This window comes from Aquarana catesbeiana, linkage group LG02 (genome assembly GCF_042186555.1).
Source record: "Aquarana catesbeiana isolate 2022-GZ linkage group LG02, ASM4218655v1, whole genome shotgun sequence".
Lineage (NCBI taxonomy): Eukaryota > Metazoa > Chordata > Amphibia > Anura > Ranidae > Aquarana > Aquarana catesbeiana.
The window spans coordinates 412,394,113-412,411,270 of NC_133325.1; the positions used below are offsets into that span (position 1 = coordinate 412,394,113).

The window sequence follows — 17,158 nt, forward strand, 5'->3', positions numbered from 1 at the left end:
TATAATAAAATATTTACAAAAATGTGAGGGGTGTACTCACTTTTATGAGATACTGTATTACAGTTTACTAGTTCGTAGATCTGTTGGTTGTATTAGTGTTCAATTTTAAGTCTTTTTATGTTATCTTTATTTAAATCCGGTGATCTTGACAGTCACACACATCCCGTTCTAGCATGACAGTGCTTACTTTCTGTACTATATCTATGGCGGCATAGCATTGTCACTCTAGGACAGCAAGTGTGCTAGGACTACAGAACACCTCCCCTCTCATCTTCTCCATAACACAGAGGGAGGTGTTTTGTAGTTCACACAGATAATTTGGACAGGGCTTATAACCAGTGTTAATTTAGTCAACAAAAACGTATTCGTCATAATTTTCGGCAGCTGCATTTTTACAGTTTCGAAAAGTACACCACATTTTCGTCCACTGACGAAAACTATGACGAAAATCAATTCCGTTTTTGTTAAAGAATGAAAACTAAACGAAAATGTGAGGCAGGAAAGTCTACCCTCAGAACTTCCGGTTTCAATGGAGCTCCTGCTTCCTCTGGATGGAGCCCCACATTTGTAGATAGGAGGCTGTCAGCGGAAAGGTTAGACTATCAATGTCTGTTATCTGCAGCCTGAAGGAGGATGTTCTATTACAGTAATGGTGAACCTTGGCATCCCAGATGTTTTGGAACTACATTTCCCATGATGCTCCACTACACTGCAGAGTGCATAAGCATCATGGGAAGTGTAGTTCCAAATCATCTAGGGTGCCAAGGTTCGCCATCACTGTTCTGTTAGGATGGTGGGAGCTTGGCTGTGTAGTTAACCCTCTCACACACTGCCACACACTCACACTTCATACTGATATATAGAGGCCCCCTGAAGGAGACCTGCTACCAGGGGCGTAACTAGAAATAGCAGGGCCCCATAGCAAAATGTTGTATGGGCCCCCCCCCCCACAGCTGCCCTAGTGTCAATGCAGCGTGACCTGTGCCACATACAGCGTGACCTGTGGCCAATGCAGCGTGACCTGTGCCCAATACAGTGTGACCTGTGCCCAATACAGCGTGACCTGTGCCCCATACAGCCTGACCTGTGCCCAATACAGCCTGGTCTGCCTGTGCCCCATACAGCCCCACCTATGCAGAGGAAGAGGCAAGCCACCCGGATTAGCAGAGAGCGGGATTGCCCGCTGTAATAGCTTTCATTTGAATTTCCTGTCTTCCCGGGGCACATCGTCACATAGCCCCACCTCTTGGCCCGACGCCTTTGATGACGTCACATGTCCCGCATTGGATCGGCGTTCTGTCTATCAAAGGCACCGGGCCAAAAGGTGGAGCTATGTGACGTGAGCCCAGGGAACACTGGAAGTTCTAATGAAAGCTCTTACATCGGGCAATTCAGCTCTCTGCTGATATGGACAGCTCGCCTCTTCCTTTCCTCTCTCTTCCCCTGGCTGGGAGACTGTGCCGGCGGTGCTCTTATCCTCACTGGGCCGCACTCGGCTGCGGGCCCCACAGCGCCCGCATGGGTCGCTATGGTGGTAGTTACGCCCCTGCCTGCTACTTGTTAATAGGCTTCTCAGATTGTCCACTACTGGAGAGCAGCACACTGTCTGATCTGTGCAGGATTAACCCTTTTTACTGCCAGAGCTGTTTTTGCACCCATGCTTAAAAAAATCTTTTTCGGCCTGAAGATTACATAAACACCCTCCAACATTATAAATTTTCTTAAAGCAGACAAGTTCATGTAAATGTGCACTGCATGGTGGCATCATCACGCAAAGAGTTTTTACTTTTATTTTTTTATTTTAACGTTACACTTCTGTCAAAAAAGCAATATTCTTGTAACGAAACTTGGTTTACCTTAAAGACCTTATGAATGACTAAGTCTGTGTCACGGTCAAACCTCAATACCATAAATAATAACCTATTCAATTTTTCACTCCAGAAGTATATAAGAAGTTTGGAAATTGTAGAGAAATGCTTAAATAATGCATTACAACGTAACTAATCCCATTAGATTTTAGTCAACTATAATGATTTCATAAGGAAATCATTCTGGATGGCTGCACTTCTAAAAATCCTTTTATTGAAGCTTCATATGACAAGTGGTTGACAGATGGAGCAGGGGACAAAGAGGTAGATGCATTTCGCACAAATGTTAGCACTTAGACATTACCTCTTGGAACTAGTCACCACAATCACCTATATACTGCTCTAATGTGTCATCATTAGGTTACAGGTGAACTAACCAATTAAAATTTGTACTCAGCTGGTGTTATGAAGAAAACCCAGCTAGATTACAAAGTACTTACACTCAAATCTGATGTAAAGAGTTCGGTCCAAATCCACTGCCAGAAAAAATCTGATACACCAATTGAACTCGGAGCAAACTCGACACATCAGCCAAAATCATCGTATATTTACAACAATATACACAAAATAATAGAAAACATGTATATATGTATACACACAATGAAGTTGATGTTGAGAACAAATGATTTTAAAAGCAAAGTGTTAGAACATCATGAGGACCGATACTAGCATATTCCCAAAGTATGTGCATGGTCTTGAATGAACGTCAATGGCAAAAAAAATAATAAAAATTGAAAAAATATATAAATATATGGGAGAGAAATGGGTGCTAATAGACTGCAGGAAAGCTAAGACTAAATACGACTAAAACTAAATCACTCGCAGAAGACTAAAATGGGACTAAAACTATAATGGCATTTTAGTCCTTAGACTTATACTAAAACTGAATCGAAATTTGCTGGCAAAATTAACACTGCCAATAACACTGCAGAGAAACATAAATGCACACTGGAGAAGAAGAGTTTTTTTTATAGGCTACTTGCACACAGCGTTTTGCCTCGTCATGACCAAATACCAGACTTTATTCAACCCAGCGGCCAGCAACCTATCAAAATCTTTGACAGGCTGAAAGATGCAGGGCCTGGACACATTACTTACTGTAGCTGATCACAAGTTTATCCCATGTTTACACTGAGGGCGGGTTTGACATTATGTGAGTTAAGCTGATTTCAAACCAGCATTTCAGTCCGACTTCAAGGGGGGGTTTGACAGACATCTGTGCAGGTTCATGCACATGTGTCTATTGAAATCACCCCCGAAGTTGCCAAAAGTAGTGCAGAAACTACTTTTGGGAATCGGTGAGGTGACGCAACGTCGGCGTTGCACCGGTTAAGGAGGTGCCATTGCAGGCAATAGCATACGAATTGACATGTCAAATCCCATGCCAAATTTGCCCAATGTGTACAGGGGTTAGGGCCATATGCATTTAGAAATGTATGCCCTGAACTTAGCTGCCACATATTTCCACATTGCCACATATGTTGTCTTTTTGACAAGATGCTGCCAGCTGGACTGAACAGGAATTTGAGATTGACAGGCCAAACAGCCCATGTGCATGAGGCCTTAAGCCTCGTACACACGATTGGATTTTCCGCAGACAAAGCCTCAGACTTTTGTCCGAAGGGCATTGGCCAAAAACTTGTCTTGCATACAAATGGCACACAATGGTCAGCCAACAAACACGAATGTAATGTGATGTATTAGACATACTACGAGACTACAAAGAGGAAGTTCAATTGTCATGCCCCACCCTTTGGGCTCCTTCTGCTAATTTTGTGTTAGTAGAAGTTTGCTGAGTGTTGATTCATGCTTTTCATTTCGCGCTTTTCATTTCATGCTTTTCAGTTCGTTTCTGAACGTCCGTTCCTCAACCAGACATGTTGAGGAATCGGAGGAGATAATGTGTTATTTATTATTGGCCTTGGAGTTATTTCTTTGACCAAAGTCCAGTCCAGGAACAGGAGGGGGAGGAGTTCTTGGACCAAAAATTGGTTGCTTTATTAATCGTGACTAATTATGTCATATGCCTTTGCTGAGGGAGCTCCAGGAGAATAATCCGGATGATTTTCAGAATTATCTCCAGATGACGGACCCCTGCTTTCCCCAACTCTTGGCATTGGTGACCCCCTATATTAAGAAGCAGGACACATGCATGAGGCTTTTATTTTATTTTTTGGTTGAATAATGATTTGATTTGGTATATTTTCTATATTTTTGGATGCATAGAATGCACCTTTTGGTTAAGTTCTATTGGCAGATAGCATGTCTAATTTTAATTGTTTTCTTTTTTTAATGCACAATAAAAAAATTGTGGAGAATAATACTTGACAGTTTGGGAGTAGGCAGTTACATTTAAAAAAATACAATGTAAAATTGACAAGGGACACCAACATAGTTGTATCTTTGATCTTAAAAACTACGGGATAATGGTGCTGTGGTAACTTGCCCCAAAAAAAGCATAATAATATTATTCTTGATTATCACTAGAAAAAAAAAAGCCTTGGAAAATTAGTTTGCAATAACCCCATCAGTATCATCAGCAAAGCAGCTTCATTATTATCCCATTAAAGAAGAAGAGAATGTGCGCTGCATTTCGAGATTTCATAATTTGCCACGTCACAAATGTTAATTCTCCATTACAAACGTTAGTTTACAAGACCGACCGATTCTGGCTCATCCTTGCTTCTGAGCATGCGTGTTTGTACTTTGGACTTTTGTCCGATGGACTTGTGTACACACGCTCGGAAAATCCGACAACAGACATTTGTCTGCGGAAAATTTAAAAGCCTGCCATCCAACATTTGTCCGTGGAAAATCCGACAATAGTTCGATGGAGCGTACAAACGGTCGGATTTTCCGCCAACAGCCTGTCATCACACATTTCCCTTCGGAAAATACGATCATGTGTACGCGGCTTTAGAGTTTACATACACTTCAAACCTACAACAATGAGTTTGGTCAGTTTGGAAATCTTCATATGATGCTATATATATTGAAATTCGATTTTTTTTTTAAATATAATTTGATTAGTTTCTCAGCATCTTGTTGAACTTACCAATAACACAAAAAGGCTTCCGTGCAAATCTTAGGCGCCCCTTCCATCCTCTGTACCGGCAGCAGCATCCAGCCGACCAGATTCGAATGACATACTCCATGCCAAACACGACAATCATCACAAATTCCTGATGCATACAGAAAAGTTGTTACACACCAGAGTATTCTTAAATATACATAAATTAAAGCACCAGCAGGTATGTAACATTGACAACATAATATGCAATATATTGGAAAAGGGTTGTGCTAGCTTAACTATAGCATCTCTAGCCATTGGGACTTCTGCTGGAGTTTAACAAGAAACAGAGTCCAGAACCGGGGTCCTAGTCAACACTCATTTGCCTAGTCATACATGAATAGATACTTTCCTTTAGGCTCTAACCTTTTTTAACTAAACAACAGAGATTTTAAATTAGAATATACTATTTAAAGCAAAATGTTCTGAAGGCCACTTAAAGTCTCCCATTTTTTTCCTCTTTATTATTGTTTGCTGTGGTATTTTTTCCTAGCTGATTTTCACCCGTTAATACCTAAAATCCCTTTTTTTTAAATCTTAGTGGAATGTGCTTCCTGTTCCCCCACTTCATGCTGGCATCTGTGAGTCGTGATCACATCCATTATCACAGGTGATGGTGAGGAAGAGGTGGGGTGTGTCTGGCCCAGTCTGTTAGGTTACAGAACGCACTGGATAGGGTGGTCAAGCTCTGATACCTATTTTATGTGCAGTTATATTTAAACACACTGTGCAACTGCTACTGTATAACAGGGCATTGAAGGTAAAACCTTTAAAATAGAGGTTTTTCTGACAAATTATCTATTTCTTATCTCATAATTTTTATATTTATCTATTATCTATTTTTGTGGCTAATTCTAAAGAGTGTCTTGATTTCCTTCAAAGCAGCCCCTACGTCTTCACTGATTTACACAAGGATCCAGAGGCTGGCAAAAAAAAGATCTCAGACATGAATAAAATGGTTTCTCCAGTCCGCCATCTGAAGCCAGGTACGAAGGTTTGTTTTGTTCGTTTAGTGGGTTGAACAAACAAAATAAGTCTCTTCAATATAAGCCAGCAGATTTTCAGACAGTGTGTATTAAGCTTTAGTCTTCTTCCCTGGGCACGGTCACCTTATTGTCTAGCAGTACATTTTGGCCCTGCTCAGTTCTCAGTTACATTTCTTTGTTCAGTAGCACAATATGTTATCAAGAATAATAAATATAAAGCATACTATTGTTATTGTCTTTAAAGAGATGCAGGGGGAATCAAGAGGTCTTCTAAGGGTTTTGTTTTTGTTCCTGTTATCAAGCTGAAACCTAGAAATACTTGAAAGTGACTAGCACTCAAACTTGACCTATTCCAAGCTCTGCATTTCTGTATGTGTTTGCGTGTAACTCTATAGGTTTTAAACCTTGTTCTTTTACTGTTACATTTTTATGTAACAAAAAAAAAAGATACATGAGACTCTAAAAAGCCCCATCCTCCCTGACACAATGTTTTTTTTAATTCAATAAATATATGTTAACAACTATAGAAGACCTTACCTAAGCCCTTAAAAATCAAAATAAAATATTTCAATATAACTACAGAAGTTCTACTGGTTGGAGTTTTCCCAAATGGAGCTTCACTGTTCACTCCTTTTGACAATGTCCTGAATGTCCATGTGTCGTATGTTGATGCTACCCCCTTTTGAGAGCTGGGCTGGGAGACTAGGTAGCACCTATAGTACACCTTGCTAGCTTGCAACCTTTTTTTCCTTCTTTCTCTTACCTAATTTACTCCCTCGCTTAGTCCTTTTCTCCCTTTGCCTATTCTCTTTCCATTCATCAAAAATCCACATGGGAAACAGCATATTGTCTACAAGACCTTTAACATATTTACCTACCAACCCTTAATTCCTCACAACCACAGATAATAATTCAGAATTCGATGAAAATGTATTTCCTTTTGCATTTTGTCCTGCATTTTGTCTATGACTTGTACCCTGTGTGCTTTTTATGCGCTGTGGTCCTAATGTAAATCTTCACTACCAAATCCTCAGTTGCATTATAGTAATCCTCCCCTGTTTTTTGTTTACTTTTTCATATTGTTGGTTTGGTCCACTTCCACCTTCAATTCTTAACAAGGCAAGAATTATAACAGCCCCACTCCAGCAGTCTCCTTGGATATCTACATCAGATATCATCGGAAGACATCATTTTACACTGTGGCTTGAACAGGGAAGTGTGTAATCAGGAGCTTGCCTGAACCCGAAAGAGGCACCTGGCTCTTGATAGCACCAGGATAGGAGATGATGGCCCAGGACCCAGCAGGCAGCCTCGGAATCACAGCAAGACACCGCTGGATTAGCTGTGCGCTGCTGGAGGGTCTATTGATGCTGGCTGCGGGGAGATTTGTTGTTGCTTTGGGGGGTGGGTATATTGTTGCATGCAGTCTATTGTTGCTGGGGGGATTTTTTTTTGTTAGGGGGTCTCTTGTTGCTGCCTGCAGGGGATCTGTTTTACTGCTTTTCTTGTTATCGTTAACAAATTCCATACATATTACTTAGCACCACAAATGTTACTTAGTTCTGTATTCTCTAAAAGGGGTGGTGCTGGGAGGTGGGTAGGAGGCTGGACCAAGGGACAGTACCTGGGGGGTGGGTAGAGGGCGGAGACAAGGGGTGACTCTTAAAGGGGAGTTCCTGCTCCTATTCTCTGAGAAAAAAAGCCCTGGCCTGTGCGAGTGCATAAGTGAGTTCAGGACGTCCCAGCAAACCAGATAAGAAGGGATTAAAAGCAAGTAAAAGCAACCCCAAGGGGGAGATGGTGAAATTTCTCTTTAAATACAGAATTTATTAAACAAACAAAAACAGAGGGAAGGTATTGACCATATGAGTGCTGCCTCTGTCCATGGAACAAGTCAAATCAAAAATAATGCAGTTCCTGGGACTACAGAGGATGTATAGATGTCATTTTTTGGGGGGGATCCAGGCTTGATCAATCTTTGCAATCAGTCAGATTGTGATGCATGTGTCTTTACTAATGCCTGTCAGATGAAAGAGGCATATGGACTCCACAACCACTAAGTTCTGTATGTCCCTAACAGAAGAGTTAAAGTTTTTTTGAAACAGCATTCAATCAATGTTACTAGCCTCTTCATCTTAGGTGATGCCCTCAGTTGATTGTCTGTAGATTCTGAATGTGATGACTTGATGTCTGTAAAAATATAACTTTATGCTTGTCATCATGGAAGTTTACTGTACGTGTAATATAACATTACAGAGTAATATTTTCCTTCCTTTGCAGTTGCATACAGGAAGATCAGGAGAGCTTATGTTATGACGGACAAGTAATTGACACTGATCCCCTCTCCATCATATTGATTTAATAGTACAGGGTAGGTCTAGTTTCCCAAACATCAGCATTGTGTCCTTTGCTATCTCCAGCACCTTTTTCACAAACAAAGACAATTGTGCTTCATCAAAGGAGAGACACAAGGACTTCTTAATTTAGACTTCGCGTCCTGAGTGAGGACTCCTGACGTCAGCTATTTGAGGCATACAAAGTAGGGTACTGGAAGTTCTAAAAAATTATTCTAAACAGAAAAAAAAAACAGACTAGGCAAAAAAAGCCACAGCGCACATTTTTAATTTTACCACCAAATGTGTTCCCATACGTTGAACAGGTAATTTGGAATGGTCCTATTAAATTACTTTGGATTAGAGTTGGACTTGCAAAGGTTAGCAGATGTGGAAAATTCGAAGAAGACAGGCCACACATGTTAGAATCTAAGTGTGCAATCTACTCAATTTAGATAAAACAATTCAGAAATCTAAAGATATTTGGGTTCACGTACGTACCATAAATCTTCCATGAGATAGTAAAAAACACTGGGTTTAAAATTTCCTAGTAGATCTACCACCAAACATAGATTTATCTGATGGATACTAACAGAATTGATTGTCTAGGGTGGCCTAAATAGTAAATCTATCAGAGACTGCACAGGGATTGTGCAATCAGATTGTAATGTGTACAGTCTTCTTAAAGGGGTTGTAACATTAGATTGTAATGTGTGTAAGTTTTATAACACCAGTCATCTTAAAGTGGTATTAAAGGTTCAGCTTTGTTATAACAAACATGTTATACTTACCCGCTCTGTGCAATGGTTTTGTACAGAGCAGCCCCAATCCTCTTCTTCTCGGGTTTCCAGCCGGCGCTCCTGGCTCCTCTCCTTGACCAGTGCCCTCAATAGCAAGACTCTTGCTATCTCTTGAGCCCTGCTTTATGCATCCATAAGATGCCCCCTGATCTTTCCTCATTGGCTCACTGGCTGTGATTGACAGCAGCGGGAGCCAATGGCTCCCGCTGCTGTCTCAGCCAATGAGGAGAGGGAGTCCCATGGCAGCCGAGGCTCTCATGCACATAGCTGAATCGAGATGGAGTTCAGGTAAGTACTGGGGGGGGGGGGCTGGGAGAGCTGCACACAGAAGGTTTTTTTCACCTTCATGCATATAATGCATGAAGGTAAAAAAAAACTTTAGCCTTTACGACCATTTTAAATACATATTCTCAAGTAATTATATTGACCTTTATTGTAAAAAAAATATATAATTTTGTGCTTTATAACTTCACCTTAGCAGCTTAGTGCAATCAACTGTAAAATATGTTGGATTCTTATTGTAGAATTTAACCTTTGAAAATTTAACCTTTTAAAAAAAAAATACTGACAGAAACACCCTAGTCGTCTCTTCGGTCATAATTGTGTCTCCTTGCCAGTACTGCCTCCAGCTCAGAATACATTTACAAAACTGCTCTGTGCAGTGATGAAGTGCCTCCGGTGCACATGTGCGGAATTGACATCATCATGGCCTGGCCATTTCAGCAGCTGTACAGAGGAAACCTGGAAGGAAGACTGGGAGAAGGTGAAAAGTGCCTGGGACCAGCTGAAGCGCTGATAGCACAGCACTGGAGGGCTTCATTTGACAGGTAAGTCTGCCATAATATGTGGTGTATTCTAGCACTTCATGACATAAAGCTCCTGGGGGCCCATTTAAAAAAAATATATATAGTGGTGTTTAATTCCGCTTCAACAGACACTGCAGCTCAATGTAGCAAAATACTAAAATGTTTAGTAATTTTGCCTAAACAGCCTGGGATACTATTTAAGGGAGAAGCATAGAGTGTGGTGAAGTGACATAGGCTGTACACAGCAAACAGTACAAAAAATGCCTAGCACTGATACCAGCTAGCCAGCAAAAAAAAAAAAAAAAAAAAAAAAACATTGACACTGTCTCAACAATTTTCGATTACAATTTTGTTGCATGCATTTGTAAGTGTACCTGGAAGCCACACTGCCTGGAGACAGTGTGTTTTGCTTGTATGATATAGAGGCATAAGGTGTGATGTTATAAACTGGACCGCAGATCTCACATAACAGGGATACTGAGTGAGGTGTGTGCAAGTGTACAGATCTCGATAATGGATTGCATAGTAGTTGTAAGCTACTTATTGCCCATTTAGAACAGAATGACAGTGCCTGTGTAAAGGGGCCATCCAGACCCATTGATACTCTCCTTGCCAATACTCCTCTTCCACTCCTTCAGATGGCAACAATACCCAGTGCTTCTGGGTATAGGAGAGCCTGTGGCTTTCTCCCTTGTGACAGGGCTTAGGTCTAGCAACCAATTGCTAAGCCAAAGCACTGCCACGTGACAGAAGCAGTTATGTCACTGCTCTTAGTGTCCCATACCAGCTGAAACTGGGGATTCTTGTGCCAGTTATAAAGGAGAAGATTGCCGTAAAGGTGAGTATCAGTAGGTGGTGGAGAGGAGATTTCAACAGAGTAACTTTGATAACTTTATCTTGAATGGACACTGTTATGCCCTGTACACACGATCGGACATTCCAACAACAAAAACCATGGATTTTTTCCGACGGATGTTGGCTCAAACTTGTCTTGCATACACACGGTCACACAAATCTTGTTGGAAATTCCGAACGTCAAGAACGCGGTGATGATTTCCGACAACAAATTCCCATCGAACATTTTCCACCGTGTGTACGGGGCATAATAGTTTTTCTTTAACCCCTTCCCGCCAACCGTATGCAAATATGTGGTCTCGGCTTGAGGGGGTTGTACCGGGGTGATGCGTGCAGCTGCACACATCACCCTGGTACCGTTTTTAGAGCTTTCTTGAGATAACAACTGATGCGGCTAAAAAGCTGCTTGGCTCTTATCCCACGCAGTGGGAGGGGATGACCCCCTCCCGTTGCCTTTCGTGGTTCTCCTGTCCCACCAGGAGGCCCGAGCGACCAGCTGGCATATCCACTGGCTGGCTGGAGACCCAAACAAAGCTGGAATTTAGCTTCAATCGGGACTTGGATCTAGTAACTGGGAAGCAATGTCATGACATCACTTCCGATTTACAGAAGACTTAAAGGCACCAAATTTTAAAAAATGACCACATTCAAAACAGCCAAACTTCACGTTTTGAATACTTTTAAGTGCAAAGGAGGGATTTGGGGTCTTATAGACCCCAGATCTCTCCATAAAGAGTACCTGTCACTGACTATTGCTGTCACAAGGGATGTTTACTTTCCTTCTGACAGCATTAAAAGTGATCTGAATTTTTTTTTCAAAGGAACAGTGTAAAAAAAATAAAATAAAATAAAATAAATAATTAAAAAAAAATGTATAGCACCCCATCCCTCCGTGCTCACGCGCTGGAGCAACCACAATTGTAAACAATGTTTAAACCACACATGTGAGGTATCCTGGCAATCGTTAGAGCGAGAGCAATATTCTCACACAAGACCTCATCTGTAACTCTAAACTGGTAACTTGTAGAAATTTTTTAATCGTCGCCTATGGGGATTTTTAGGTAGTTTGTCGCCTTTCCACGAGTGTGCGCAATTTTAAAACTTGACATGTTAGGTATCTATGTACTTGGCATAACATCATTTTTCACATTATACAAAAAAAAATTGGGCTAACATTACTGTTTCATTTTTTTTTTTTATTCGTGACAGTGTATTTTTTCCCCAAAAATTTGCATTTGAAAGACTGCTGCGTAATTACTGTGCGACATAAAATATTGCAATGGTTGCCATTTTATTCTCTAGTGTCTCTGCTAAAAATATATATATATATATAATGTTTGGGGGTTCTAAGTAATTTTCTAGCAAAAAATACAGATTTTAACTTGTAAGCAACAAATGTCAGAACAAGGTTTAGGCAGGAAGGGGTTAAAAGGCTTCTTTATTTATTTATTTTTTTTTTTACAGAGATCAATAGCTAACACTTGAATTAAACATACAACTGAGTAAGTCACAGAAGTGGCTCATCTTGCCTATAGGAAACAGTCTGAAAGTAAAAAGCTACTGATTTGCTATCTTCTTAGAAAGAATTTGTATATAAATAATAAAAAAGATATAATCATTGTAGAAAAAAAGAGGTGCTGCGCTCCAGGATAAAAGCCGATGTACAAATAAATGAATCCATCTGGTGTAAAAGGAAAGATCACTCGAACCCCCTCTCTCCAATGCAATGAATTTAAAGCAGGACTCAAGGAAAAAAAATGTTTTTGACATTTACTATGAACCAATTAATTACCTATAATGACGGGTGTTTCATATGTGGATGCTGCAGCTTTAATAAAACCCAAACTTACAATCACAGTTCCATCTCTCATACAGTCAAGAAGAACATGGCTTGCTGTCCCTCTTCCTCCATTCATAAAATGTCCTGTAGTCTTTTCCAGAATACAAGACATTCTGTTATTGAAAAAGGAGAGGCCCTGATGTTCATTCGCCCCTTCCTAGCCCTTTGCCCTGCAAAAAAATTCTTTACATATTAAAAACACTTTCTCCTCCAAACAGCTATTATACTGTATATGGCATGGAAAATGTTTCTGTTGATACCACATTCTACTTGTTTTAGTCCAGTAAAAAGGTTTTTACTTCTGTCTCTGTTCCAGTATAGGAGATTTCCCTCATTTTCTGTATCACTGGGACGGGAAGTGGTGGCAAATCTATACAAATAAGACACAGACAATAACAGAATTGTGACAGGGCCCAAAGGTTTAGATCCTTGGCTCTAATTCTGTACCAGTTTTTTGGGGTTTTTTTTTAGGAATCTATATGTGCCTCACAAAACTTCTATAAAGGCAGCCTTTACTAATAGAAGAAAGGTCAGTAAGTGGCTCTTGCTGTTAAAAGGGTGAGAATAAAAATCATTTCTATTCAGCATATTACACAGGCATGCGCTTTCTTATAAGTAACCAAGTTAGTCCTAAGCACTCTAATAACCAGCAATATTATATACCATTGCATTTCTGTCTTGGATGCCCATTACCTAAGGACAAGGTCACTTTACTGATTCATCACATCCTGACAGCATCTACCCGTTTGTTTTTTTCAGTCTTCACAGAAAAATACCTCATGTAAGACATATGGAATATCTTTCAGCCAGTTTGAACAACAAGCTTGAATCATTTAATGCTGTTTGGGCAACCTGGGAATTGTGCTAAAAGGTCTGTTATGGCTGATACTGCACTCTCATTCTTAAATTGTTTTGCTTGTTCTTCCAAACTTCTATTGCATTAGTTACCATTCATTTAGGAAATTGTAGAATAGATATAATGGCCTTATTCAATATTTGTAGAGCAATCAATCAGCATCTAGTTCACTGAAGAAGTCCAGTACAAAAAAAAATAATTTCTTTATGTTTGTGTGAGTGCGATAGCTAGCTAGCAAGATAGATAGACAGACAGACAGACAGACAGACAGACAGACAGACAGACAGATAGATAGATAGATAGATAGATAGATAGATAGATAGATAGATAGATAGATAGATAGATTATTTAGACATTGCACTGTTTAATAATATAAACCTGTAAGTATCTGTAATTTATTGCACATACTTTGTATATGCTCATTTATTAAACCAACCAAGTGAAAATGTGTTTGTATGTATATAAATATATATATATATATATATATATATATATATATATATATATATATATATATATATTATATACAGTATCTCACAAAAGTGAGCACACTCCTCACATTTTTGTAAATATTTTATTATATCTTTTCATGTGACAACACTGAAGAAATGACACTTTGCTACAATGTAAAGTAGTGAGTGTACAGCTTGTATAACAGTGTAAATTTTCTGTCCCCTCCAAATAACTCAACACACAGCCATTAATGTCTAAACCGCTGGCAACAAAAGTGAGAACACCCCTGAGATATTGTATGTGTGTTTTATTTTTTTTATTTTATTGAAACACAAAATTGTGCCTACATGGTATCTTAATCAGCTCTAATAAACTATTTCCTCGCCTTCTCTGCTTTACTACTCATTTTTTTTTTATCATAGCTATTTAATGTGTTTTTTTTTTCCTTTGTGTTTGTAGTCACATTTACAATAACATACAGAACTTTAAGAAACTATGTAATGTCAAGGCCAAATTATATAATGAAATGTGCACTTTCTATCTACAGCTAGGCTATTCAACTAGTGATACAATCTATGAGGTTCCTTTTGTAACAGAGCCAGCTGAGGGGATGATGCTCTCGCTACAGCTTAAGCTTGCTCTCCGTGCCTCCTGAGCTTGCTCTCTGGAAGATGAGCATTTCTCCTGTTCAAAATGTGGCCTAGTAAAAATTATGAAATACTGTGCAGATAGTCACTACATTATTTTGGTGGCGTTTTTAAAAGTTAACTAGTGTCTTTCCTATTCAAAATGGGGCCTACTGAAAGTGATTAAATATTGTGCATGTAGTCACTACAATATTTTAGTGGCTTTTTAAATGAAATAAATACACTCTAATGTTGTTTATTTTAATTGAAAGTTACCAATGTCTCTCCTATTCAAAATGGGGCCTACTGAATGTGATTAAACGTTACTAAACCCAGGACCCTGCATTCACTATATCTGGACTCCCACAGTACACAGAACATGGAAATGCAATCATTTTAGTAAATATGAACAACTAATCACCTTTTCTCATCAGCAGTATAAAGCAGTCTTATGACTTCTATCAGTTCCTAGTAAAGCTTGTAGGAGCAGTTTTCATTTTCCCATGATTGTCCTATCAGGCTGCAGGACCCCTGACCCTCTGTCTGGACAGTGCTGATTGGCACTGTACTGATCACATGCACTCTCCCATGAAAAAAACACAGTGGGGTAGTGGTTAGCACTTTCACCTAGCAGCAAAAGGGTCGCTGGTTTGAATCCCAACCATGACACTACCTGCCTGGAGTTTGCATGTCCTTCTTGTGCCTGCATGGGTTTCCTCTGGGTACTCTGGTTTCCTCCCACACTCCAAAATTATTCTGGGAGGTTAATTGGATCCTGTCTAAACTGACCCTAGTATGTGTATATCAATGTGAGTTAGGGACTTTAGATTGTAAGCTCCCTGAGGGCAAGGACTGATGTGAATGTACAATGTATATGTAAAGCGCTGTGTAAATTAATGACGCTATATAAGCACCTGAAATAAATAAATACAATTAAATATTGTGTATGTAGTCACTACAATATTAAATAAATTCACTTTAATGTTGATTTTTTAATTTTTATTTAAAGGATGGCTGGTGTGGGCTATGTTCGAAAAGCAGCCTAGTGCAAACTGTGAATATAGTTACTACAATATTTTGGTGACCTTATTTAGTTGAATACAATCTGTTGTTGACTTTATTGTCAGCTGGTATGTGTCCTATTCAAAATGTAGCCTAGTAAAAGTGCTGTACTTAATAATTTTGTCTGTGAAATAAAGCACTCTCATTTTGATTTATTGAATTTTAAACTGGGGCCTACTATCACTATTTCCGTGTTTTGGATGAGCATCCATCTTAAAAATGAATGCTGTTCCAAGGCTCCTCAACTTTTTTTCAAACAATACCTATTCACCTCCGCAACACCATTTTTTTTTTCAACTATTCAAGATATGTTTGAAGGTTCATATCCAACTATAAACCTCCCCAAATCAGCATGCTAACCCTTACTATGCCCAAACTGACAGGAGGCATTGGCTTTCCCAACATTCAAATATATTACTAGGCAAGCCATCTGACGTGCATAGTGGACTGGAACAACAATAAAATATATTGCCATCATATTGAGCACATATTTTTCCTAACAATGAGTTAAGAGGTATTGCCTCCCTTCTTCCCCACTATAGGGACTTCTTTAATTAAAGAGCAGCTTCATTTTTGTTGAAAAAAAAAAAAACGCAGAGCGGCTGCATATATGCAACCCTGTTAAAACAACTTACTGTGCTCAGAGTGTGCTTCCAGCATGGTAGCTGGCAGATACTGGAAAGCTCCTGATGCATACTAGCAATCGGGAGCTTTCCAATCATGTGACCGCTGTGACAGCCAATGTTGGCAGTCACATGATCAGAAAACCCGCCCTGCCTCCTGACATCTGAAACCCTTTAAAGGGCCAGGAGGTGCCAGCGCCAAAGTGTTAATACATTTTGTTGCAGATTCCTACCCTATTTACTAAATGCAACCAAATCCATGGTACTGTGGCACTGGGAATCAACACCAGGAATGGCTTCCTCACATAAATGCAATTGCCACCTTGGAAGAATTGATAAATAGGTAAACAACCCCTTCTCTTTTGATGTTGTTTTTGACAGTGTGGCAACCAATATCTATTTGGCACACAACCAGTTGAAATTCAGGGACCAGACATGAAATACAGGCTGGCTCCCTCTTGTGGGGTGACAGAGTTCCTCCTGCCCCCCAGAGTGCACAAGAGGGGGGACAAAATAAGGAGTGCTTTAGAGCACATGACTGTTGTGCGCAAGTGTGAGGTGATGTGCTTTGCTTGTTTCAGCAAACAATGCATTAAATCAAAGCCACCTAGTTAGGGGATGGACAGCTTTTTCCCATTAGGTTGACCCCGTTAGCTATGCCTCCAGTGCGGTGCATCCAGCAACCAAAAGGAGGTGCATCAGAGAATTTCCCAGTGCTGACTCAGACTGTGGTAGTAGGGGAAAAAAGGACCAGGAACTTTACACTATTTTATATGGGAGGAGTTGCAGCGCAGAGAGATTGACGAGTTTGGGGTGGAGGAACTCAACTGGTCTGCACAGAGTCCTGACCTCAACCTGACAGAACACTTTTGGGATAAATTAGAGTGGAGACTGCGAGCCAGGCCTTCTCGTCCATATCAGTGCCTGAACTCACAAATGTGCTTCTGCAAGGATGGTTAAACATTCCCACAGACACACTC

The 17,158-nt window shown here is 39.9% G+C and overlaps 1 protein-coding gene across 3 annotated transcripts in view; it reads right to left on the reverse strand.

Annotated features, from left to right (window-relative positions):
- Nucleotides 1-17,158, reverse strand: part of KCNQ4 (potassium voltage-gated channel subfamily Q member 4) — a 231,963-nt gene that overhangs the window by 72,122 nt on the left and 142,683 nt on the right. For all 3 annotated transcript variants that reach the window (XM_073615414.1, XM_073615415.1, XM_073615413.1), the window contains exon 3: nucleotides 4,924-5,050. In XM_073615414.1, the coding sequence (XP_073471515.1) occupies nucleotides 4,924-5,050 (127 nt within the window). The remainder of the gene's footprint in view (nucleotides 1-4,923; nucleotides 5,051-17,158) is intronic.